The sequence below is a fragment of the Rhinolophus hipposideros genome (genome assembly GCF_964194185.1).
Source record: "Rhinolophus hipposideros genome assembly, chromosome: X".
Taxonomy (NCBI): domain Eukaryota; kingdom Metazoa; phylum Chordata; class Mammalia; order Chiroptera; family Rhinolophidae; genus Rhinolophus; species Rhinolophus hipposideros.
The window spans coordinates 83,269,033-83,293,611 of NC_138046.1; the positions used below are offsets into that span (position 1 = coordinate 83,269,033).

Genomic DNA, 24,579 nt, shown 5'->3' on the forward strand with positions numbered 1-24,579 from the left:
TTCACTTCCCTGGGCCTCAGTTTCTTCATCTGTAACATGGGGATAATAGTACCTATCTCATAAGGTCCTTATTAGGATAGGCTAAATTAATCCATGTAAAGCACTTAACGGAGAGTCTGGTACATAGTGAGCCCTCAATCAACATTAGCTATTATTTCTTTGGACCAGGTACTATGCCTAGTGTTTTCTGTTCATGATGCTATTAAATCATTACAACGACCTAGATATCACCTATGGAAGCTGACTGTTAGAGAGCCCTTCCCATTTGTGCTACAGTTGCTTCTGAGTTTTATTGCCCTCCTTTTATAGTTGAGGAAACTGAGGGCCAGAGAGGTGGTTTTGTTCAAGGTGCCCTAGGTATATATGGATGGTCTGATTCCAAAGCCCAGCAAGTTAATTTTACTACTCCTAAGGGAGAAGAGAAAGAAAATAGAGAGGATAGAGCCAGTGCTGGGTGAGTGGGGAGGTAAGAGGGGACTACACTGGGTTTTATCTCTAGCCTGATACCTTTGGGGCAATTGCAGAGTCAGGCCAGCAGAAGGCGGAGTGGGTGGAGCTGAGCCAAGGATGAAGGGATAAATGCCAGGTCCTGATCCACAGCACTCACCCGTCCTTCGTTCGTCCTCAGTGCAGGGCAACAGGTAAGAATCTCTTTCAGCCTGGTGCCCTCTTTTTGGTCTGCTGTTCCACCTCAAGGCTGCACATGCTGACTCTCTGGTCTGGCTACATCTGACTTTGTTTCTTAGAATCTGTCTCTGTCATTTTCTTTATTTTCCCCCATGTCTTTTCTTGCCTCTCCCTGTTTTCAGCTTTCCTTTGTTTTTTCCTGTTTCCTCTCCTTTGTTAGTTTTCAAGGTCACTCACTTCACTTCGTCTCTGACACTCTAGCTTTCTCTTATTTTTCCTTCATCTGAGTTCTGTCTGTATCCTTTCTCTAAATCTCTCTCTTCCTTTCTGTCTCTTTTTTCTACTCTGTATCTCTCAGCCTCTGTCTTTCTCTCTTTCTCTTCCTCTCTTCTTCTGTTTCCCAGGAAGATGTCTTGATATTTCTTCCAGCAATTCTCCATTCCTTGCTTACTTTGACTCTTTCTCTCTCAGCTGACAGCAGAGCTCAATAAGTCAGAGCCTAGGGGGCCAGAGGTAGGGAGAGAAAACTGAGGGAATGTGGAAATCATGGGCATGATGAATTGGGTAGGGAGAGATTTGAAGGAATTGAGATGAATAATTAGCAGAAGTAAAGGGAAAAGGTGAAAGAGGAATGTGTCACTGAAAGGGCCCTATGCTGAAAGTCAACAGATTTGTATCCTCACTCTAATTCATTGTGAGACCATAGGCAAGTCATTCACTCTCTGAAAAAGGGTCTTGATATGATTTCCACAGCCTCTTCTAATTTTGGTTTTGTGGTCTTCTAAAATTTTTGGTTTCTGAGAATTTCTGATTTTCTGCTTTCAGGTATCTAAAATTCTCTATGATTTTTCTGTGATGTAGAGAGGGTACTAGGAAGGGAAATAAAGCCTGATGCTTCCAACTCCTGAAATGAAGTGGTGAAGTGACCACTTCCCTTCCAGACCTAAATGATTTTTACAAAGCAGGCCACAAAGGGGAGATTGGGGGCAAGGAATGCTGCAGAGTGGTTTCTGTCTCTCTTTTGGGATAGAATTATGGTTGGCCCTTCTGATCTCTAGGACTACAGATTGGCTGCTGACATGAGAGGATTTTAAGGTGCAGGGAAAAACCTTCTAGTAATGATCTATCATTTGGCCCAAAACTTCACCATTATCTATTGGAGTGAAAGCATTGTTTTAAGAAGACCATGGCAAGGATTTCCACACAGTGGGTACATAAGTTGTTACGTGGTGGAATAAATGAATGAATGAACAAATGAATGAATGAATGAATGAATGAATGAATAAATAAATAAATAAATAAATAAATAAATAAATAAATAAATAAATAATAAAAGAATGAATGTTCGCCAGTGCCTGAAATTCTACCTCAGTTAGAAATCTGTTCCTTTGGTAAAGGCATTGGTCACAGTTGAAAATCAAATGTCCTAGAAAGGGGCCTGTCACTGTAGCAGAGGGGATTAACCTCTGAAGTCAGGCTCTCAGTCAAGAAAATATGTAGTAATATTTGAATCATAGATCCACAGTGGTTAAGTTCATAGGCTCTGAAACCTGATTCCCTAGGTTCAAATCCTGGTTCTCCTACTTACTAGCCCTGTGACCTGGACAGATTACTTAATCTTTTGGGGCCCCAGTTTCCTCATCTTTAAAATAAAGTTGATATTAGTGTCTACCTTACAGGGTTGTCACGAGGCTTAAATAAGTCAAAACATGTGAAGCATTTCCAATAAGGTCTGGAACAGTGAGTATTCTGTGAATGTCTGAATACTAGAATCTGATGGAATCTATGCAGTAATCTATTCCAGTGTCTATGGAGAAACTGAGGCTCAGGGAGAGAAAGTACAGACCCCAAATTCACATAGTAAATTGTAACAGAATAAAGACAAGAATCGGGATTGAGACAAGAATCAATTTTTGAGACCTGATCTGGTATATTCATGATATAACCTCCCTTGGATGTACCTTCACTTTTCCTACATTGAAAATGTAGAAAAAAAAAAAGCTAACACTTTTTCAGTATTTGCTATGGGATAGGCACTCTTGTATATACTTTATGTAGATTATCTTACTGAATCTTCACAACACCCCTGTGAAATAGATTACCTTTATTATTATCTACATTTTACAGATATAAGACATAGAGTAGAGGCATGACTTTTCTAAGGTCTCAGAGCTAGTAATTGGTAGAGCCAGTATTCAAATCCAAGTGGTCTGGCTCCAGAGACTGTGCTCTTAATACATTAAATTGCCTAAAATACTTCTTTTATTCAATCTTACTCACTCCAATTTCATGATAGGTAGTGGGATGGAATGTAAACAGAGCCCAAGGTAACTAGACTATAAGATTATGGGTCATAAAGATAGAAAGGCAGAGTGAGGCAGGGCAAATTCCAGGAAAAGAGTATCAGAACAGAGAAAGTGGAACTGAAGCTTGAAAGTACTTGATAGTTCAACAAATTCCAAGAAGTAGTCTATAGTTTTCTAGGTCTCTGAGAATATCATGGCCAAAACCTCTTAGAGAAGATGAGTGTATTGTACTTCTTCCATTTTTATATGAGGGGGCGGAAGTAGGCCTTAATCCACCATCATTCCAAAGTAGGACTGGACTTTGCTCCTAATCTTGGGGACTTTCCTTACCATTACATACCCCAATGTTGTTGTTATTACTGTCGTTGTTGATATTGGAAAAAGGAGTTTACAGGAGTCTGGAACCTGGCCATCTGCCTCGCCTGCATCTCCCTTGGCTATCCACTCCTCCTTACCACCAATAGCTGGGGTCAGCCACAGCCAGATGCTCAGACGTGATTCTAGAAAGGAGCTACTCTTCTCTCCCACACCCTGGTCTCATCTGGGGAGTGGTCAAACCCCAATGGAGATAAACTCTGGGAGCTTTATCTGTGGTCTGCAGGCTCAGCCCCAGGCAGGCAGGGGAAGGGAAACTGATATTTCCAGATACAAGGTAGGCATTGGATCCAATTCATTACCTACCATATGAGGTAGGCATAAATACCTTACATTTGACAGATGATGAAAGCTGAGATCCAGAGAGGGGAAGTGACTTTTCAAGAATGTCCAACAGGGAGTTGGGGAGCTGGAACTGTAATTTAAAAAGCTAGCATTTATTGAAAACTTACTATGTGCTAGGCACTGTCCTAAAGGCTTAACATGATGAGTTTCATTTAGTCTTTTAAACACTCCTTGGCCTTTCCCAACTTTAGGGCCCACAAACCCTGCCCCATATACTAACCTATGCTCCTATGATAGCCTGGGAGAGTTGGAAGGAGGATGCTCTAGGATAGAAAAAGGAGAAGAGGTTGCTTTGTGAGTTAGGGGGAGGATGCTTGCTCTGTGAGGTCTGGAAGGGAGGGGGTGTTGTTCTGTAAGAGGTGAAGGAAGTTGCCATATGAGGAAGGGGCCACAAGATCCTTCTGTTCATTTGTCCCTCGCAACATAAGACCCTATATCTAATAGCACTAGAGGTGCTTAGATTATACTCAGTAGCTCTCCTGGTGATGCCAGGGCCTTAGTCTTCCCACATTCCTTCGTATTTCTCACATTGTCTTGTCCCATATCTTGTCTCTTGATCCTCTAATGCTGGATATCCAGTTTTCCCTTTTTCTTTGAATCTGTTTCTCCTTCTTGCTCTTTCTAGTTGTCATTCTCTGTGTATCTCTCAGCCCTCCCTCATTGCAACCCCAAACCACCTTAGCCACTTCTCTGTCTCTAGCCTATGATTTTGTCTCACTCCCTCTCTCTGTCACTCAGTCTCTCTCTCATCTCCCTCAACAAGGCCCAGCTCCTCTTTACCTAATTCTTCTTTGTTGCTCTCCCCCACCCCCACTACATCTGGCAGCATTTCTCCTTTATCTTTGTGACTGACTGACTCTCTGCCTCTCTGCCCCTACTAGATTCTCTCTTCTCCTGCTCTCAGTTTTCTGAGTCTTTATATATTCTTCTATGCCTCTTGATCTCTCCTCATGTCTTTTTTGTGTCCTGTCTGTCTGTCTCAATTTCTGCTTTCTCTCTCTCTCTCTCTCTCTCTCTCTCTCTCTCTCTCTCTCTCTCTCTCCATCCCCTCCCCTCACCCTCCCTCCCACATACTCTCTCCTTCTATTCTCTCTTTCTCTCATCTCAGTCTCTTTCCGTACCCTTCTATATTTTCCACCATCTTTTTGTCCTCTGTTTTTCTGGATCAGTCCTCTTCTCCTTGTTCTTATCCCTGCACTGTCCCATTTTCCTCTGTACTTCTAACTCCACTGCTACCAGTGCACCTGTGTTCTCTCTCACTTCCTTTATTTTATCTTTCCTAATTTTTCTTTTCTTCTGACTCCTCCCCTACTTTTCTTCTCTTTCCTCCATTTGAGTCCTTGTTCATTCATTAATTTACTCCCAAATTCAACAAATATTTATGAATGTTTGGTTTCTTTTTATGATCTTCTCACTGTTACCTTCTATTCTGTTAACCTCCACCTCTTTCATTCACTCATAGACTTGTTTCCTAGACCCCTTGGGTTTGCTTTCACCTCCTTTCTGTAGTTTTCCATACGCCAGGAGCAAATCCAAAGTACCAGTCTGGTGGCACATGGTTTGTAGGGTCTAGGACTTGCCCTTTCACCTTTTTCCTTAATCTACTTAAGCTGGTACCTGTGGCCTCAAACTCCTTCTCCCTCTCTGTCTGGGCCTGCTCAGGAAAAACTCTGGGCTGAACCTCAGGATCCCTGATCAATGGCATCTGTCTGCATTATCAGGCTGAATTTTCACTTGACTGAAGCCAATAGTCTTTTAAAAATTGTTGTTCTTAAGTGTTGATTAAAGGGTTGGTGGGTTGTCAACTCCCATTTTGGCACACATAATCATACTTCAATAATCTTCACTATCATAGAGGAGGTCAGCGGCAGTTTGAATCAGAATTCAGGCTTCCTGAGCTCCAGTTGAAACTCTTTCACCTTTTCATCTAATAGTTTCCTATTCCTTCCTCTCTGATGTCCTATTGGTACATTTTAACATTAGGTAAGTTCTTACCCTGGAAGGACAATCAGAGCATCTCTGGGGAGGGCAGCAAGCATTGGGTGGGAAGCTAAAGGCAAAGGATCAAACACAGAAATGACAATTGCCTTTTGGCTAGGCTTTCATGATGGAATCTCATCTTCCACATCTTCTACAGGACTTTGGGCTCAAGATGGTGGCAGCAGCCATGTTGCTACAGTGCTGCCCAGTTCTTGCCAAAGGCCCCATAGGCCTCCTGAGCAAGGTGATTAAGACTCACCAGTTCCTGTTTGGTATTGGACGCTGTCCCATCCTGGCCACCCAAGGACCAACCTGTTCTCAAATCCACCTTAAGGCAACCAAGGCTGGAGGAGGTAAGATGCAGCTGCTGGCAAATGGTGAGAATGTCTGAGTCCTGGGGACAAGTTTCCAAGTCATACTGGTGATCATTGCCTAATAATTGGGTGTGTGTGTGTGGGGGGGGGTTTCATGTGAAAAGTGTCAAGGCAGAATGAGCTGGCCTAAAAATACACCTGGGATTCTGCCAGTATCTCTAAAAATAGCCTCACTCTCATAGTCTATGTTCTCCCTCCCATCCCAGCACTGTTTATAATGTGTCTTCAATGTGTGCCCTTCCCACCAGCTTAGGAGCTCTGCTAACACAGGGACTCATCTATCTCTGTGTCTCTACCATAGCCTGAGATGGAGCTTTGTGATACAGTAGGTCTCAGTAATAATTGTTAAACTGAACTTATGGTTAGAAATGCACTGTTACTTACTCTCTTACCTTTGCATAGACTGTCCATCTTGGGCCAAGAGCCACTGTCCCTTCATGCTGTCAGAAATCCAGGATGGGACAAGCAAGATTGTGCAGAAGGCAGCCCCAGAAGTCCAGGAGGATGTGAAGACTTTCAAGACAGGTTGGAGTCAAGTTCCATCTCATACAACCTCTGCTCTTAATGCTTGAATTCACTTCACTACAGTCCTGAGCTAAGCTAATCCAAAGGCACCTAGTACACATCCCATTATGGGAAGTCGAGTCTTTCCAGGGGAACCGTGGTATGCAATAGCTTAGACTGTGCAGTGAAATGCATCCTCCCCAACACACATATATGCACAGGCTCCTGTAACTTTTAGCTATTAGTCTAAAATGATCCCTCTAGAGTTCTGCCTCTTCTCTCCTAAGGGGTTAAATGGATCCCAAAAGACTAGGCTCTCACATTTAAGCATGCCATTCTATGACAATCTAAATTTGCATGAAAGAGTAATTGTTGGAAGCAGGTATATCCTATATAAGGGTATGGAGCCCAGGTCAGCTCAAATGATGCAGACACTAAAGACAATCACACTTCGGCCCTTTTGGGATATGATTAAGGGCAAAAATTTCAAAATTGAATTTTAATAACATTCAGGAAAGAAGAATAAGGTAGGTACACTGCCCTACATCTACCACCTAAGTGCAAGACCAGGATGGATACCCTAGTTTCCACACCCAAGGGAAAGTCCTAGTGGAGAGAAATATTATTCACTTTGTGGAAGGTTTCCTGACATAGGAGTCTCCACTTGGGGAGATGAATAGGGGCTCACTTTGCAGAACACTTTTTTCTCTCCGCATCCCTACTCCATAAACGTGAATTATCATGTGTTGCACTGAGTTTAAAGATGACTACACATGCTTTCTCCCCCCCACCCCTTCATGGCCAATGAATCCCATACTCCCTCTCAGACCTGCCCAGCTCCCTGGCCTCAACCAGCCCGAGGAAGCCATTCTCCAGTCCTCAGGAGCCAGAGCAAATTTCAGAGAAGGTCACACACCTGATTCAGCACAACATGACTGGTGAGTTTGCTGAGGTGGAAATAAAGGGTGTTGAGAATATGGAAGTTGTGCTTAAAGGGCTTCTGACAAAGTAGAGGAAATGGCACTTTGAAACCAAATGGAGTTTGAGTTTGAATTTTAATACTGGCACTTGCTGGATCTGTGTGCTTTCGCAAATAAGTCAGTTCCCTTCAGAGGGATTTTAATACCTGCCTTAATGGGAGGAAATAAAATTAATTTATAAATGTGTTTCTAGCTTGTTATGAGGCCTTATTTAATATTAGGTTTATTCCTATTATGTTTTCTCCATGCTTCCCTCAGAAATTCTCATCCTTCATAGAGAGTCTCATCCTTCATGAGAGTCTTTTCCCTCTTTTGTATCTGTTTATATTCATTTTTATAACGGAATTTGTTTTATTTTCTTTTTTCTTTTAATTAAAGTTTATTGGGATGACAATTGTTAGTAAACTTATATATAGATTTCAGGTGTACAATTCTGTATTACATCATCTATAAATCCCATTGTGTGTTCACCACCCAGAGTCAGTTCTCCTTCCATCACCATATATTTGATCCCCTTTACCCTCATCTATCACCCCTTACCCTCTGTTATTTTCCTAGTATAAAATGAATATGATTCATTGTCAAATTTCCAACAGATATAGGAAAGTATAGAGAGAAATTTAAATCAATCAGATTTCCACCGTCCATCATCAACTTTTTATTATATTTTCTTCCAGATATTTCCTTATGACTAAACACACACACACACACACACACACACACACACACACACACACACCCTACACTCTCCTCCACACGTTTTTATTAGGAATGTGATCTTCTTGTACCCAGAGTTTATTTTGCTTTTTCGCTTAACAATATGTCATGGGCATCATTTAATGTCTCTAAACATAGAGCTGCATAATAATTATTAATGGTTGAAGTGTGTTCTGTAACATGGATGCAATATCATTTAGTTAATAAAGCACCTATATTTCAGGTTATTGTTTCCAATTTTGTGTGTGTGCTTTTTCAGTTTGTTTGTATGTTGGTTTTACATACATATAAATGTACCCAAATATAATATATAGTATTATCTTAGACTTAGTGCGAATATACTTGGGATTATTTGTCTATTCCTCTGTTGGGTTACATCCAATTTTTCCTATTACAAACAGTGGTGCAACAAAAATCATTGAATATACCTCCTCATGCACATAGGTAAATATTTCTCTAGTATAGACACTAAGAGATGGAAATTCTCAGGGTGTAAGGATGTGTACATTTTCAATATTAATAAATATTGCCAGTTAGCCCTCCAAAGTGACATACCAGTTATCAAAGAGAGTACCCATATTCTTCTAACCTCTCTACCACTTGATGTTATCAAACTTTTAAATTTTTATCAATTTGATGGGTGAAAATTTGTTTTTACATTTTGATTTTCCCAGATTAAGCATCTTTTTCTACATTTATTTAATTCTCTGTTTATATCCTTTGCCCACTTTTCTACTGGGTTGAAATTTTTTCATAGTAATTTTTCAGTTTATAAAAATAAATTCTGGGTACCAATAATTTTTCTGTTAAATATGCTCTGGAATTTCTCTAGGTTTTTCAGTATGCCCATTTTAAAAACTGTTGATATGTATTTCCAAATATCCCTGCAGCAAAGATGTTATCAATTTACACCCCTACCTCATAAGTTGCCATCTGCAACAATCATGATTTCTGTCTCGAGTTCCAGAGTTTAACAAGCCTTTTGGCATATGTTTTTCCAATTTATCCTGAAAATAGGGTTGCTCCAATTTTGTAGTGGCAGTGGTCAAAGAGGTGGACTCTAGGCCACTTACTTTAAGGCCACTTACGTGCTTCATGACCTTAGTCAAGGTACTTAACCTCACTATGCCTCAATTTCTTTGTCTGTAGAATGAAGATACCAATAGAACTTTCCACATAGAGTGGTGGTGAAAATAAAATAATACCTATAAAGTTCACAAGCGAGGGCATTACATGTAATAGGCACCCATTAAATGTTGAAATAATAATATAATTAAATACTAGTTGTTATTATTATTACCACTACTACTATTTCTATAGTTGTAATCATACTACTATGTGACAGATATTAGTTTGGGTGTATAACATTCTGAATGTCATTAGATACTCATAATTCTGCAAGGAAGGTATTATTAGCCTCATTTGATAGATGAGGAAATTAAAACTAAGAGAGAGGATTCATGCCTTGCTCAAGGTCACATAACTAGGAATGGTTACTAGATACTCTTGTCACTGAAACAGGAAGTAGTGTTTCCAGTAAGAAGACTTCCATACTAACCTCAGGAAAAGAGATGAGGCCATTCTGGGGTGGAAAGCCTGAATGCATGTGTGAATAAATAACTGAGTGAATGAGTGAGTGAGTAAGCAAAGGGATGGTGGAATGTAGTGGAGAGTTAATGTGGCCCAACAAGTTAATGAGTGATCAAATATAAATAACTGGAAAGAGAATTGGAGAATGCAAAATTAACAGCATGAATAAAATAGGGACTAGCCAGGAAGTGATTTAAAATGAATCATTTTCATACTCATCTCTACTCCTGCAGGAAACCATGTCTTTGGTTATGACAAGTTTTTCAGGAACAAGATCATGGAGAAGAAACAGGACCACACCTACCGTGTGTTCAAGACTGTGAACCGCTGGGCTGATGCATTCCCCTTTGCCCAACACTTCTCTGAGGCATCTGTAGCCTCAAAGGATGTGTCTGTCTGGTGCAGTAATGACTACCTGGGCATGAGCCGGCACCCTCGGGTCTTGCAAGCTATAAAGTGAGTAGTAGGGTCTGAGCCATGAGCTGTGGGGATACATCCAGAGAATAAGCCAAAGCCACACATGGAAAGAAAAGGCAGAGCTGGTAGTGGAAATCTGTGTTCTACCCACCACCTCTTTTGTACAAGGTCCTCCAGCATATTTAATCTGCAGATATGAACTAAATCAGTCAACAAACTATGTTTGTTGGGTGTCCAGTGCTATGGAGGAGAGGATGGGAAACCAAGCAAGCCCGCTCTCCATGAGCTCCTACTTTGGCTGCAGAATGAGTATTGCCAGAGATGGTATGTAACCTCCTCTAAAAGGTCTTCCAAGCTGCTCAAGCTCAACCTGGCTTCTCCCTCCAACCCTGAGTGCCTCAGCCTGAGAAGGAGGGTCCATTGCTCTCCACTATCCCCATCCTGCCCTCTCCTTGGTCGTATAGGACACATCTCACACAGGATCACTAAGTCAGCATTGACCCCATCAAGGAAGAGAAACCTACCAAGTTCCTCAGTGTCTGACAAGGGTTTCTTCTGTCTCCCCTCTGTTTTTTCCTGGCCAGGGAGACCCTGCAGCATCATGGAGCTGGAGCTGGTGGCACCCGCAACATCTCAGGTACCAGTAAGTTTCATGTGGAACTGGAGCAGGAGCTGGCTGAGCTACACCAGAAGGACTCAGCCCTGCTCTTCTCTTCCTGCTTTGTGGCCAATGACTCTACTCTCTTCACCTTGGCCAAGATCCTGCCAGGTAAGACTGGGGACTGAGCTTTGTTCAGGGCTGGTACCCTGCACTACAGCATCCAGTCTCACTTTCTCCATCACTCCTTTCCTCTATTCTGAGTTCAGTTGCTTCCATTGTCCTTCCTTGTTACCCACCTTGCATATCCTCAACACTGGATGACTATATCCCTCTTTTTTCCCCTTCTACACATAGGCTTAAGCCCCACTACTGAGGAACATTGCCCAACTTCACAGAAGAGTAACACCATACATTTGTCACCTCCCAACTCAACTGGGCTCTTAACACTCATAAACAGTCACTTTATGTCCACATGTCGGCTTTTTAAAACTTTAGTCCCCTTTCCAAAACCTCTCTTAGCAAATAACCTCACGTTACATCACAAAGAAAACAGAAGTCACCAGAGACTCCTTTAACTTATAGCCACCAAACCCATAAACTTATTTGATTGCTTTTATTCTTTCATTTTACAATTTGAAGGTGCACCTCTCCTTCCGCCTAAAGCTAATCCCTTCCCTTGTACATTGGATCCTACCTTCCCACTCTCCCACTCTCCCACTCTCTAGCCAATAATGTCCTCAACTCATATGCCTGTCGTCCTTCCACCACAGCCCCAACCCTGGATGAATATAACTCTCCACCTTCTCTGTCAATCCTGGGCTTATAGAATTGCTTAAAAATTTATGGTTCCCAATCTCTACCAGGTCCTCTATGCTCTCTGGCAATCCTGATTTCATGGTTAAGTCTGCAAGTCTCCAGGGCAGCTTTGCCAATGCCCACTGTCCTCCCGCCCTCTGCACTTCTACCTCACCCTCACCCCATGAACATCCCACAAGCCCTCTCATCATTTCTTCTCTCCTGTCACAGTGGAAGAGCTGTCCTTTTTCTTGTTGACTAATCCTGCCGTTGGTGCTCTGTGTCCCATTCCTCTCTACTTCCTCAGGAACTTTGATCTATCAGTTCCCTCTCTCCCTCCTGTATCTTCAGCCTCTCTCTCTCTAAACATGTTTAAGTCTCTTGCATCTAAAAAAAAAGTTCCCTCATCACCCTCTAGTTACCGCCCTCTTTCTTCCTTAAACTAGAAAACTGCTTGAGAGAAGTCTCCACACTTGCTGTCTACTTCCTCACTTCCTGCTGATTCTTCAGCACACTGTAAACATTCCCATTGCTTCTCAGAAACTTTTTCTTGAGTTCACACATAACCCCAACTAAATCCAACATCTTTGAAAATGTCTTCGGTGTACCCCTTCCTCCACCATTATAATTCAACTTCTTTCCATTTTCACTACCACCATCCTAGCCCAAACAAATATAATTTTCTTGATTTCACCTTCACCCTCTTGCAATCTATTTTTCCCATCGAGCAGCATGATATTTTAAAAAAGCAAACCTCTATTTGTTACTCCCCTGCCCAAAACCCTTTAATATATCCCCATTGCCCTTAGGACCAAATCCAAAAATTTTATCATGGCTTCTAAAGTCCTAAATAATCTGGCCTCTACCTACCTCATCAGCCTCATTTTTTGACACCCGTCTTCTCATTCTTTTATTTGGTAATATATTCATTCACTCACATATATAAATCAGTTATGTTTCTTCATCCATTCATTCAAGAAATGTTTACTTAGCATCCACAGTGTATTTAGCTTTATACTGGGTATCAGAGACAGAGACAGAAAGATAAAAAGATGTGGTTCCCGCTCTCAAGAAACTCCCTGTCTACTTGTCCTTCATGGCAGGTCCACCACCAAGTCATGCCTGATTTCTCCAGGTAGAAGTGATCCCTTACTTTAACGAAAGGCCAGTTACTTGATGTCAGTGCAGTTTGGGAGACCAGGAATCAACTCCCTCCACCAAGTTCCCACCTCCCCCTGTCCTCCCAGCATTGCTTGGTTAAAAGTCCTGCATTTCTCAGGTCCTAGAGAAAGATCTCACTTTCTCTGGACCTTAGCTTCCTCACTTATACTTTAAAGAGGCTGGATTTCATGGTCATTATTGGCCTTTCCAGCTGTGACATGCCATGAGCTTATGATTCAAACTGTGAAAGTCTGATAAGTATCCGCCCTATAAATATAAGCAGAGGGATGCTACCTGGAGGGGGTGGGATTTCATCTGCACCAGGAAGAATCTAGCATCAGTCCAAATCAAGAAGCATTCTCTGGGATAAACTCCTTTCCAACGCTTGGTCTTATATGTCTAGGAGAAGAAACCTAGGCCCTGTCTTCAGGAAATTCTAGAGCTTCTTTGGAAATTAAAATTTCCTCCACCCCAAAATAGTAAAGGCCAGACCAGGGTTAGAAATGACTAGAGGGAAAGGTGTTGGGGTCAGAATTTTAGGACAGGGGAGTTCATCCAAGGAAGGAAGAGGCATTACAAAGGCTTCCAGAGGAAGGGGGAGCAGAGCAGGGTCTTCAAAGGGAGGAAAGGGTTGGCCCTCTGCTCCTGCCAGATCAGTACTGAGGTTGAAGTGCGAATACTGGGACAGAAGCTTAAGAATTATGCATCTGATTCCTCAGGGTGTGAGATTTACTCAGATGCGGGCAACCATGCTTCAATGATCCAAGGTATCCGCAACAGTGGAGCAGCCAAGTTTGTCTTCAGGCACAATGACCCTGACCACCTTAAGCAACTTCTAAAAAAGTCCAACCCTGAGACACCCAAAATTGTGGCCTTTGAGACTGTTCACTCCATGGATGGTATGTATATGTGTGAGTGTATGTTTACCAACATTGGTCTCACAAAAACCATGATGACAATGATAACAGTGAACATTTACAGAGTACTTATTATGTGCCAAGAAAAAATATTAGTATTTTATGTATATTAATTTATGGAATCTTCACAATTCAATGAGGTAGCTACTATTATTTTTTGTGGTCATTTACATGAGGAAACTGATACACAAACAAGTGCAGTAACTTGCCCAAGATCACACAGCCAGCAAATGCCAAACGATGGAGGCAGCTGTTATACTGATCTTACAGGTTAAGAAATTAAAGTTCAGAAATAGCACCCAGTTTATCTTGGGCGACTCAGTAAATTGGTGCCAACGTGAGTGATTTTTCACCCTAGGACATATGATTCCAATTTCTTCATAAAATGCTCCTCCATGTGAAATGATGTGCAAATCAATGATCCAGTGTCTGCTTTCTGCAATGGAAAATTTCACAAATTATTGCCTGAGAGTTTTTTCAAGGTCCCGTATGAAGCAGTGGAATCAAAATAGATTAAGTCAGACAGACCTGGGTTCAAATCCTACCTCTGGCACTTACTGGCTCTATGACCTTGGGTAACTCTTTAACTCTCTGAGCCTGTTTTCCCCAAAGTAAAACATCTGGTTGTAAGAATTAGAGATGATAGAAGCCATTCCATTTATTATGATCTAAGTAGAAATAAATGACCTTTACCCTCCTACCACTTTTTTCCCCAAACTGAAACAATGCCCAAATCATTCTATTGCTGCCCCTCTCGAGCAGAAATCATGTGTTTTAGGCATCACATTTTGGATTTATTAAAGGGAACAGGTCCTCACCTCATGTCAATTTGTCATTTTTCCAAATGAAACAAAGGAGAGTCCATGGTATTCCTTGATTTAGCCAACATTAATGCCATCAGCATCATGTAAGGGTGATGGCTATGGAACTAGACTATCAATGTTCAAATCCCAGCATGACAACTTACTAGCCTGGGCAAGTTTTTTAATTGTTCTGTGTCTCAGTTACCTTAATTTAAAAAATGGAGGTGATAGTAATAGAGTAGCTGAGAGAATTAAATGAGTTATTATATGTGAAGAACTTATTGTCATGGCCACTCCCACATTTCTATAACTAGCAATAAATTGAAAATATCCCATGATTATATTTCTACTAGCGAGACTACTCTAATTCATTACTTTTCTAGTGGAAACCATATTAGGACCATTCTACTTCCTTACATTTGCAAATGAATACTTTATTTTTCCATGGAAACTCTGCCTAAACTGTCAATCCTAGGGTGGAATTTCTCCCATTGAAATGATGCTTAAGCCATCAAATTGTCCCCTTTGTCTCGGGCTCCATCTCCTCTGGCTGTCTCCCCTCATGTTGCTCATATTCTTTAATCCTGGCCTGGAGTCCGTTTCCACCTGAAGAAGTTTCTTCTGTATTCCAACTCTTTGAACATCAGCAATTTCCAGGGATGGAGAAGGTATGAGTTCTTGTATATGGAGAATGGCCAAAAAGTCTATATATGAAATTCACCACCATTTAAAGGCCTTATAAACAATTATCAGCATAGATGATGTCTAGAATAACATGGAAAATAGTAAATCTGTATGGAAAATTGGGAGGAACATACAGATCACTTCTAATTCATTTTCTTTTTTTAAAAATTAAAGTTTATTGGGGTGACAATTGTTAGTAAAATTACATAGGTTTCAAGTGTACAATTCAGTGATACATTATTGATATATCACATTGAGACTAAGCCTGTGGGAGGGGAGGTGCCCTCATGTCACAACATTGACAGAAATGAGAAATACATTCCCACAGAGACATAGAAAAGACAGAGACAGAGGTACAAAGAAACTCAGAAAGAGACACAAAGGTACAGAGAAAGAAAGTGTGAAACAGAGAGATAGTCAGAGAGGTAGACAGAAAGGGACACAAACAGTGAAAGAGGGGAGGGAGAGAGATAGAGAGACAGAGAGGAAGGAAGGGGAGGAGAGAAAGCAAAACAAAGGTAGAGACAGAAAAACAGAGACATTGAAACAAAGACGGGAATGGCCACAAAAAGAGACATATTTCTGACAGAAAGCCAAGAAGATAGAAACAGGGAGGACCAGTGAAGAATGAACACATTGACAGGCCTGCCAACAGCACTTGATTCAGGGATTGAGTGGGATCTGAAATCAGGAGTGCATTAACCTGTAGCAAAAGGTGACTTTTTTCAATTTGTTTAAACAAAGGTATCACATACACTAGTGCCAACCCTAAATGGAAATACACAGACTTGTAGAAAACAACAACAAAAACACACAACAACGGAAGCAGAGAGAGGCCAGAAATTGGCATAAACAAGAGAACACACATTGTCAGAATGAAGTAAAAATAAAAAGACGGAGAGGCAAGCCTTGATCACATGCTGGAGAGAGACACAGAGAGAGAGAGAGAGAGAGAGTGAGAGAGAGAGAGAGAGAGAGAACACACTTGGATGGGAGTGAAGTGAAGGCAGTCAGTACATATAAAGAGGTTTAGAATAGTCCCAAAGTAATTGTGGGTCACAAATTCCATGCTGAAAATGGAGCTGGGGAAGGGTTATGATCTCCTACCTCTATTCTTTGGTTTTGCTCAGGTGCCATCTGTCCCCTTGAGGAATTGTGTGATGTAGCCCACCAGTATGGGGCTCTGACCTTTGTAGATGAGGTTCATGCTGTGGGACTGTATGGTTCCCGGGGCGCTGGGATTGGGGAGCGTGATGGAATTATGCACAAGATTGACATCATCTCTGGAACTCTTGGTAAGTGAGTGCTTTGGACTGTCCTTACATATAATCCAGAAAGGAACCCCCTGCAAGACCCTTTTCTTACCCTCCCCCAAGCTGCAGGAACTATTTGGGTAGAATTCACAGCCCAAGGCTGCGGAACTCCTGGATTCCCTCCTTCCACTCCCTCCCCACTGCAGAGTTGCTGAAAAAACCTGTTTGTTTTTTTTTTTTTTTAGAAGACCCCTGAGCTGAGCCAAATAGCCAGTAAGTGGAGAGCTGTAGTCCTAAACTCCTTTCTTACTCCAGCCCCAATCTTCATCTTAGCTCCACTTTTGGGCCTAACCAGCTGAAGATCCCCTCTCAGTTTCTGCCTATCTAGTCACTGCATATGGCAGGCCTTGAAATTCCTATCTCAAAGCAGCAGAATTATCAGCTCTGTCTGCCTTGTCACGGACAGGAGAAATGAGCAGAGAGGCCTGGAAAGTGAGTCTGGAGCTCTAGCTTCTGGTGCACACCATTGTGTTACCTGGGGCATGATCCTGTTCCTCTGGGGACTGATAATAGGGGTCTGTGCATATCTTCTTCCTCCCTGTTTCCAGGCAAGGCCTTTGGCTGTGTGGGCGGCTACATCGCCAGCACCCGTGACTTGGTGGACATGGTGCGCTCCTATGCTGCTGGCTTCATTTTCACCACTTCACTGCCTCCCATGGTGCTCTCTGGGGCCCTGGAATCTGTGCAGCTGCTCAAGGGAGAGGAGGGCCAAGCCCTGAGGCGGGCCCACCAGCGCAATGTCAAGCACATGCGCCAGCTACTAATGGACAGGGGCCTTCCTGTTATCCCCTGCCCCAGCCACATCATTCCCATCAGGGTGAGAGCCCCACCCTTACCATTGCCCTCCCCTGCTATCTCTTCTGAGAGCCTTCCCACACCCAGCAAACTGACACCTGCTCCTGTCATCAACTCTTTGCTTTCCTGTTAACCCTTTTTGAAATATTATCAGCCATTCTGGATTAACCAGTATTTTTGTTCTTTTGCATTAGCTATCATCTCATGCTTATTAGATGGTCCTGACCCTCATAATATTGAGTATCCATAACCTATAATTCAGTGTTTTGCAAACTGTGCATCAAGACCACTAGTGGCCTATAACATCACTTTAGTAGGTCATGACTCGCATTAACAAACAGAAGAAATAGAATAGAAAATGTTGGAGCACATCACACATAGTAAGGGTTTCATTTTATGAGAAATCTATTTCAGTTTTGTATATGATTACATGCATATGTATGTATATACGAATATAGTACGATCATGGTGTGAAACATATTTCTTACTGAGAACTGAAGTCAGAAAATACAAAATCAAAAACCATAAGACTAGCTGCTATTTTGGACTCCCAACTATGTTTGAGTGTTCATTGCCTTTAAAAATGAACTGCTACTTCTTTCTTAAATAACATCTATTTGTGTGTGTCAGTAACTCAGGGTGTGGGGAGGATACTTTTCTGTGACTGTTTTATGGATGAGAAAGAAATAGTCACTGCTCCTTGGGCTAACCCAACATTCCCTTGAAAGACTGATTTTGTAAATAATCTATTTTTTTTTAATTAGCTCTGTGACAGCACCCCAGAGGTAGCTTGATGGATTTATCTTCTTACCCAGAACCACCCACAAATTAACATACTAGTTAAGTAAAAGCAGCATGCTTGCTCTGCAAACAGCTTCAAGACATGGTCCCTAGTACCACCCCCACCCCACCCCCTTAAAATTTGATTGCTGCCTCTGAGCAACTCCTTGATAGATATTCTGGAGCTGCCACTGACTAAGCCCCTTATGAAAAAAAAAACATGTTCCAAAATTCAGTGGTCCCTAATCTGATTTCCTCCACCTGCTTAATGAAGCTGGTAACAATGGGGCCGGGGTAGCAGATACTGACAAGCTTTTCTCCTGAGCCCAGGTTGGTGATGCAGCACTGAACAGCAAGCTCTGTGATCTCCTGCTTTCCAAGCATAGCATCTACGTGCAGGCCATCAACTATCCAACCGTCCCCCGGGGTGAGGAGCTACTGCGCCTGGCACCCTCCCCCCACCACAGCCCTCAGATGATGGAAGATTTTGTGGGTAAGTCCTCAACTTGGTTGCCTACAGCACTCTCTCTCCTTTTGGCCCCAGGATCTGAATTAGTTGAGAGAATGGATGCCATTTAGTTTAAAAATACAATAAATTTCTGGAACATCCATCATGTGCCAGACTCTACACTAGGATCATAAATGAATGAGAAACAGTCCCTAGACTTGTAGGGCTCTAGTTTGGTTAAGGAGGCCATAGAAAACACAAACAATGAATTCAAGGGGTGATCAAAGTTCAACAAAGACAGTGCATCGGGGAGTTGTGGGAGCAGAGAGGAGGGGCCTGACCCAAGACAGGCTTCAAGACAGGCTTCCTAGTGGAAGTAACACCTGAGCTGAGAGCTGAGTCTTTCAAAGTGAATGGTATTGGACTAAGAGAAGAAAGAGGGTGTGGATGGGGTATCCTAGCAGAGGGAAGAACATGAAGAAAGGCAAGGAGGAGGATGAGTAGCAGCCTAGGATTTGGCAAGAACAACAGCAGGTGTTACAGGAATGTAAGATAGTAACAATGGAGTGGGGTAGGGGAGTGTCAACCTACGAGTCTACAAAGACAACACAAAACAGGGACTGGATTGGGAGACTTGTAGAGCTAACTGACTAGCTTGAGTTTTATCCTAAAAAATGGCAGTTTAGTCAATTCGCCTAAAGTTTACTGGATTCCTGTTGGGTGCAATTTTTAGCACAGGGCCTAGCATAGAGCAGGTGTTCATTCCAGGTCTGTTGGGTTTGAAAGACATGTAGGCAGTTGATGGTCTAGCAGAGGAGACACACATAGACATGGATGGTACTGGTCCAGTGTGATGAGCTCCATTGCTCTAGTCATTTATGGTTAGAGAGGCTAGGAAGAGTGAAATTAGGGAGGCTCTATGGGCGAGGAAGTCCTTGTGAGGCACCTTGAAGTGCATTTGGTATGGTGTAAGGACATTCCAAAATAAGGGAATTCCATCAGCAAGGACCTAGAGATAGGAAACCAGAGGGCATACATTGGCAACAATCACTGCTTGTCTGGAGCATAGACAGTATAAGACTTCAAGGAAAACAAGATAGATAGGTACCATTCATTCATTTATTCATTGAAAAAAATCAAATAATGCTAGTCAACATTTATTAAGCACTTATGTGCCACGCACCATTCTAAAAACTTTCATGTATTCACTCATCTAATTCTCATAAGGTAGAGATGTTATTTTTAGCATTTCCAATTTACATATGTGGAAAATGATGCATAAAATATATAATAACTGGTCCAAGTTCACACAGCCACTAGATTTGAACTAGGGAGGCTGTCTGTACCTCCTTGGTCAAAACCACTTGGTCTACTACCTCTCTCAGCTGATGATCCAGACTTCTGTACCTTTAGCTCAGTCCTCTCAGTTGCTCTGGGCTTCAATTACAGAGCTCTCAGCACCCTCAGTTCACTGAGTGTCCATTTATGCTGAGCTTTTGCAGGAAAGAAATATGAGAGGTATCCACAGTAACTCTACCAGTCCTTCAAACCTACAGCCAACCCATCCTGAAATCTTGCAAATATCCTCTACAATCTCTCAAATTTGTTTTCTTCACTGAGACTTTTTCAATCCATATCAGTGTGATTTCTTCCTAATTTTTCTGCTTTTGTCTTGCTTCCTTCTAGTCCCTTCTCCATACTGACCACCTGAGGGATTTAAAAAAAATCTGATCATATAGCTCCCTTGCTTAAACCTCTTCATGTTTCCTTACTGTCTAGACGAGAGCAGTGGTCTCCAAAGTGAGGTATGACAGATGACCCATAAGGTGAGGGAATTTACTAGAATTTTATGTTTACTTTTTATCTTAAATATAGGAAAGTAAACGGTACTGAAAATGATCTTTTTAAAAATTAGTTTGAGGTGTACAAAACAACAGTGATTAAACATTTATATACCTCACAAAGTGACAACCCCAATAAGACTATTGCGCATCTGACACTGTAAATAGTTATTACAATATTATTGACTATATTCCCTATGCTGTACTTTACATCCCCATGACTATTTCTTTAAAATATAGATGACATTCATTATTATTTTATATTAGCTTCAAGTGTACAGCATAGTGCTTAGACATTTATATAATTTATGAAGTGATCCCCCAATAAGTCTAGTACCCACCTGACACCATGGTTTTTAGAGTATTATTGACTATAGTCCTCATAATGTATTTTACATTCCTGTGACTATTTTGTAACTACCAATTTGTACTTCTTAATTCCTACACCTTTCTCACCCAGCCCCTCAAACCCCTGTGACTATTTTTTAAATTACAGTTGACATTCAATATTATTTTATATTAGTTTTAGGTGTATAGCATATTGGTTAGACATTTATATAAATTATGAAATGATCCCCCCCGATAAGTCTAGTACCCATCTGACACTAATTTTTACAACATTATTGACTATATTCCACAGACTATGATTTACATCTTCAATGACTCTTTTATAACTACCAATTTGTACTTCTTAATCCCTTCACCTTTCTCACCCAGCCCCCCAACACCCCTCCCATCTAGTAACCATCCGTTTGTTCTCTCTATATATATGAGTTTATTTCTGTTTGTCCATTTATTTTGTTCTTTAGATTCCACATATAAGTGAGATCACATATTTGTCTTTCTCTGTCTGACTTATTTCACTTAGCATAAATAACCTCTAGGTTCACCCATGTTGTTTCAAATGGTAAGATTTCATTATTTTTTATAGCAGAGTAATATTCCATTGTATATATGTATCACCTCTTCTTTATCCAGTCATCTATTGATGGGCATTTTGGTTGTTTCTGTATCTTGGCTATTGTAAATAGCATTGAAGTGAACTTAGGGGTACATATGTCTTTTGAATTAGTGTTTTGGATTTCTTTGGATAAATACCCAGGAGTAGAATACTACCAGGAGTAGAATTGCTGGGTCATAGGGTAGTTCTGTTTTTAATTTTTTTAAGAACCTCCATATTGTTTCCCATAGTGGCTGCACCAATCTGCAATCCCACCAACAGTGCACAAGGGTTCCCTTTTCTCCACATCCTTGTCAACACTTGTTTCTTGATTTATTGATGATGGCCATTATGACAGGTGTGAGGTAACATCTCATTGTGGTTTTTATTTGCATTCCTCTGACGATTAGTGATGTTGAGCATCTTTTCATATGTCTATTGGCCATCTGTATGTCCTCTTTGGAGAAATGACTATTCAGGTCCTCTGCCCATATGTTACTTGGATTGTTTTTTTGGTGTTGAGTTGATGAGTTTTTTGATCTTTAATATACAGACTATGATACATGTTTAGAATATATAACTATACATACATAGATTGGAAGTACATATTAAAACATTTGTACTGATAGAATGTATAGTCCAAAAATCAGACAGCACTGATCTGTAGAACAGGCGGAACTTCTTGGCATGGTATTCAATGCCTCAACATGGTGATCTCTATGCCCTTACCTCTTCCCCACATTCGTTTTATTTCTCCAGATACACTGAATGACTTGTAGTTCCCTCATTTTACTCTATTCTCTTACCTCTGGGACTTTGCTAATAATGCTTCCTTCTAATTGGAATGCCCTCCCTCAAACTCTCCTCTGGCTTACTTTCTTTTCCTTCCTCTTCTTCACTTAATTAGCCATCCATTCATTCATTCATTCTTTGAACAAATATTTATTGAGAGCATACTGTGTGCTAGACACAGTTCTAGGTACTAGGGAATTCAGTAGTAAACAAAACAGACACAAAATCCCTATCCTTCTGGAGCTCACATTCTAGTGGAAGGAGATAATAAAAAAAAAAAATAACACCACTGTAAACATAAGTAAATCACACTTGACCCTTAAACAACACAGGTTAAAATTGTGTAAGCCCACTTATACCTGGATTTTTTTTCAATAAATACACAGTCAGCCCTCCGTATCTCCAGGTTTTGCATATGTGGATTCAATCAACCGTGGATCAAAAACAGTATTTTTGATTAGTGGCTAGGAATTCGCAGATGTGGAAGGCTGACTGTATGCACTGTTCTATGCCATTTTATGTAAGGGACTTGAGCATCCGTGAGTTTTGGTATCCATTGGGGGGGTCCTGGATCCAATCCCCTGTGGATAAGGAGGGACTGTAATTAAGTTTGGGGGGAGTTAAGTCATATGAGAATTTTTGACTGTGTGGGGGTCAGTGAATATGTTGTACAAGGGTCATGTTGTACAAGGGTCAAGTGAATATAGCCTGATAGTTCTAAGTATTATGAAAAAAATTGAGTAGGATAAGGGTGATAGGAAGTGCTCTGGGTGGGCAGGGGCTAGACTGGAGGAGGGTTGTAGCATTAAATAGAGTGTTAAGGGTAGAGATCATTGAGATGACACTTGAGCAAAGATACGAAGGAGATGAAGGAGTTAGATGGACACATATCTAAGGGAAGGGCATCCCAGGCAGAGGGAATGGCATAAGGCAGGGAAAACACTAACACAGGAGTATCCCTTTTGTACTATTTGAGAAACAATAAGAAAATGTAAGTGGAGTGGTGTAAGCAAGAGGGAGATAGAAAATTGAGGACAAAGGGGCAATGTGGGCCCAGACTATATAGAATATTGTAGGCCATTGTTAGGATTTTGGCTTTAACTCTGAAATGAAGAGCCTCTTGAATGATTTGAGCAGAGGAGTGACATATTTGACTCAGGTTTTAACAGAATTGCTCCAATTTCTATGTTGAGAATAGACTAAAAGGGAGAAAGAGTGAAAGCAGGGAAATCCATTAAGGGGCTACTATAATATTTCAGGTAAAAGACGATGGTGGCTCAGACCTGATGATAGCGTTAGAGATGATGAGAAGTGGTCAGATTTTGAAGGTGGAGCCAATGGTATTTGCGGATAGATTGCATGTGTGGTAGGAGAGGAAGAGAAAAATAAAGGATAGCTCTAAAATTTATGGACTGAGCAATTGGCATTGCCATCAACTGAGATGCATAAGACTGAAAGCAGAGTCAGCTTGGTGGAGGGTAAGGGGATCAGTAGCTCAGCTGTGCTCATGTTAAGTTAGAGATACCTATTAGACACCCGGGTAGAGATGCAGAATGGCAACTGGATATACAAGTCTAGAATTCAGGAGAGAGGTTTGGGTTGGAGATGAAAATTTCAGAAACATCAACATAAAGATGATGTTTAAAGCCATGAGATTGGATGAGATTACCCAGGAAGTGAGCATTTAAAAAAAAAAGTCACAGATGGAGCTCTGGCACACATCTGATGCATTTCTTTCTGATAGTGGGATCAGGTTCTCTCCTCTGGGTTCCCACCCGCTAGGGACAACCCCCACCCCAGGCTCTCAGGTCACAATAATGACACTGTGTAGTTATTGTCAGTGTCATCTTCCTCACCAGGCTAGGCGTTTCCAAGCAGATGGATTTACTTCTTGGGCAACAATATGTCCTGTACTTAGGGAGTAGTCCAGACCAGGCTAATACAGCTACAGATTCTGTCAAATAAGTGCTTCCCAATTTCTTATATGTCACAGCAACCATACACAAATGGTAACATTCATAGCACACAATGGAGTAAACTGGTTGCAAGACATCTTGAAGGGTTGAGAGGATCAGTTATCTTAGGACATTTGTACTGTGACACAGGGATTAAGAAGACCTTGTCTAACCAATTATTTCCCTCCTCTGCCCCCACCACCTTCAGAGAAGCTGCTGGCAGCCTGGACTGAGGTGGGGCTGCCCATCCAGGATGTGTCTCTGGCTGCCTGCAATTTCTGTCGCCGTCCTGTGCACTTCGAGCTCATGAGTGAGTGGGAACGCTCTTATTTTGGGAACATGGGGCCCCAGTATGTCACCACCTATGCCTGAGAAGCCAGCTGCTTCATATCCCCACCCCACATGCACTTCACTTGGGGCTGTGCCCCTCCTGTCCTCTGCTTTGTTGTATGCCTCTAGCTGACTTGAGTCTGAAAATAAAGAGCAAACTGCAGCAGCTGTAGCCCTCTGTTGGACAGAGGACAACTACACTATACCTG

The 24,579-nt window shown here is 41.6% G+C and overlaps 1 protein-coding gene across 3 annotated transcripts; it reads left to right on the forward strand.

Annotated features, from left to right (window-relative positions):
• Positions 1 to 543: 543 nt before the first annotated feature.
• Positions 544 to 24,579, forward strand: ALAS2 (5'-aminolevulinate synthase 2). 3 transcript variants are annotated; one of them, XM_081043192.1, is made up of 12 exons: positions 606 to 641; positions 2,307 to 2,367; positions 5,791 to 5,986; positions 6,410 to 6,532; positions 7,339 to 7,449; positions 10,032 to 10,254; positions 10,800 to 10,984; positions 13,492 to 13,671; positions 16,307 to 16,471; positions 17,038 to 17,306; positions 18,395 to 18,557; positions 24,249 to 24,572. In XM_081043192.1, the coding sequence occupies exons 3-12, from the start codon at positions 5,806 to 5,808 to the stop codon at positions 24,410 to 24,412; spliced, it is 1,764 nt and encodes a 587-aa protein (XP_080899318.1). In that variant the 5' UTR covers positions 606 to 641; positions 2,307 to 2,367; positions 5,791 to 5,805; the 3' UTR covers positions 24,413 to 24,572. The 3 variants fall into 3 exon arrangements, with proteins under 3 accessions (XP_080899317.1, XP_080899318.1, XP_080899319.1); XM_081043191.1 differs by lacking the exon at positions 2,307 to 2,367 and having other exon boundaries at positions 544 to 641; positions 24,249 to 24,579; XM_081043193.1 differs by lacking the exons at positions 606 to 641; positions 2,307 to 2,367 and adding an exon at positions 4,524 to 5,636.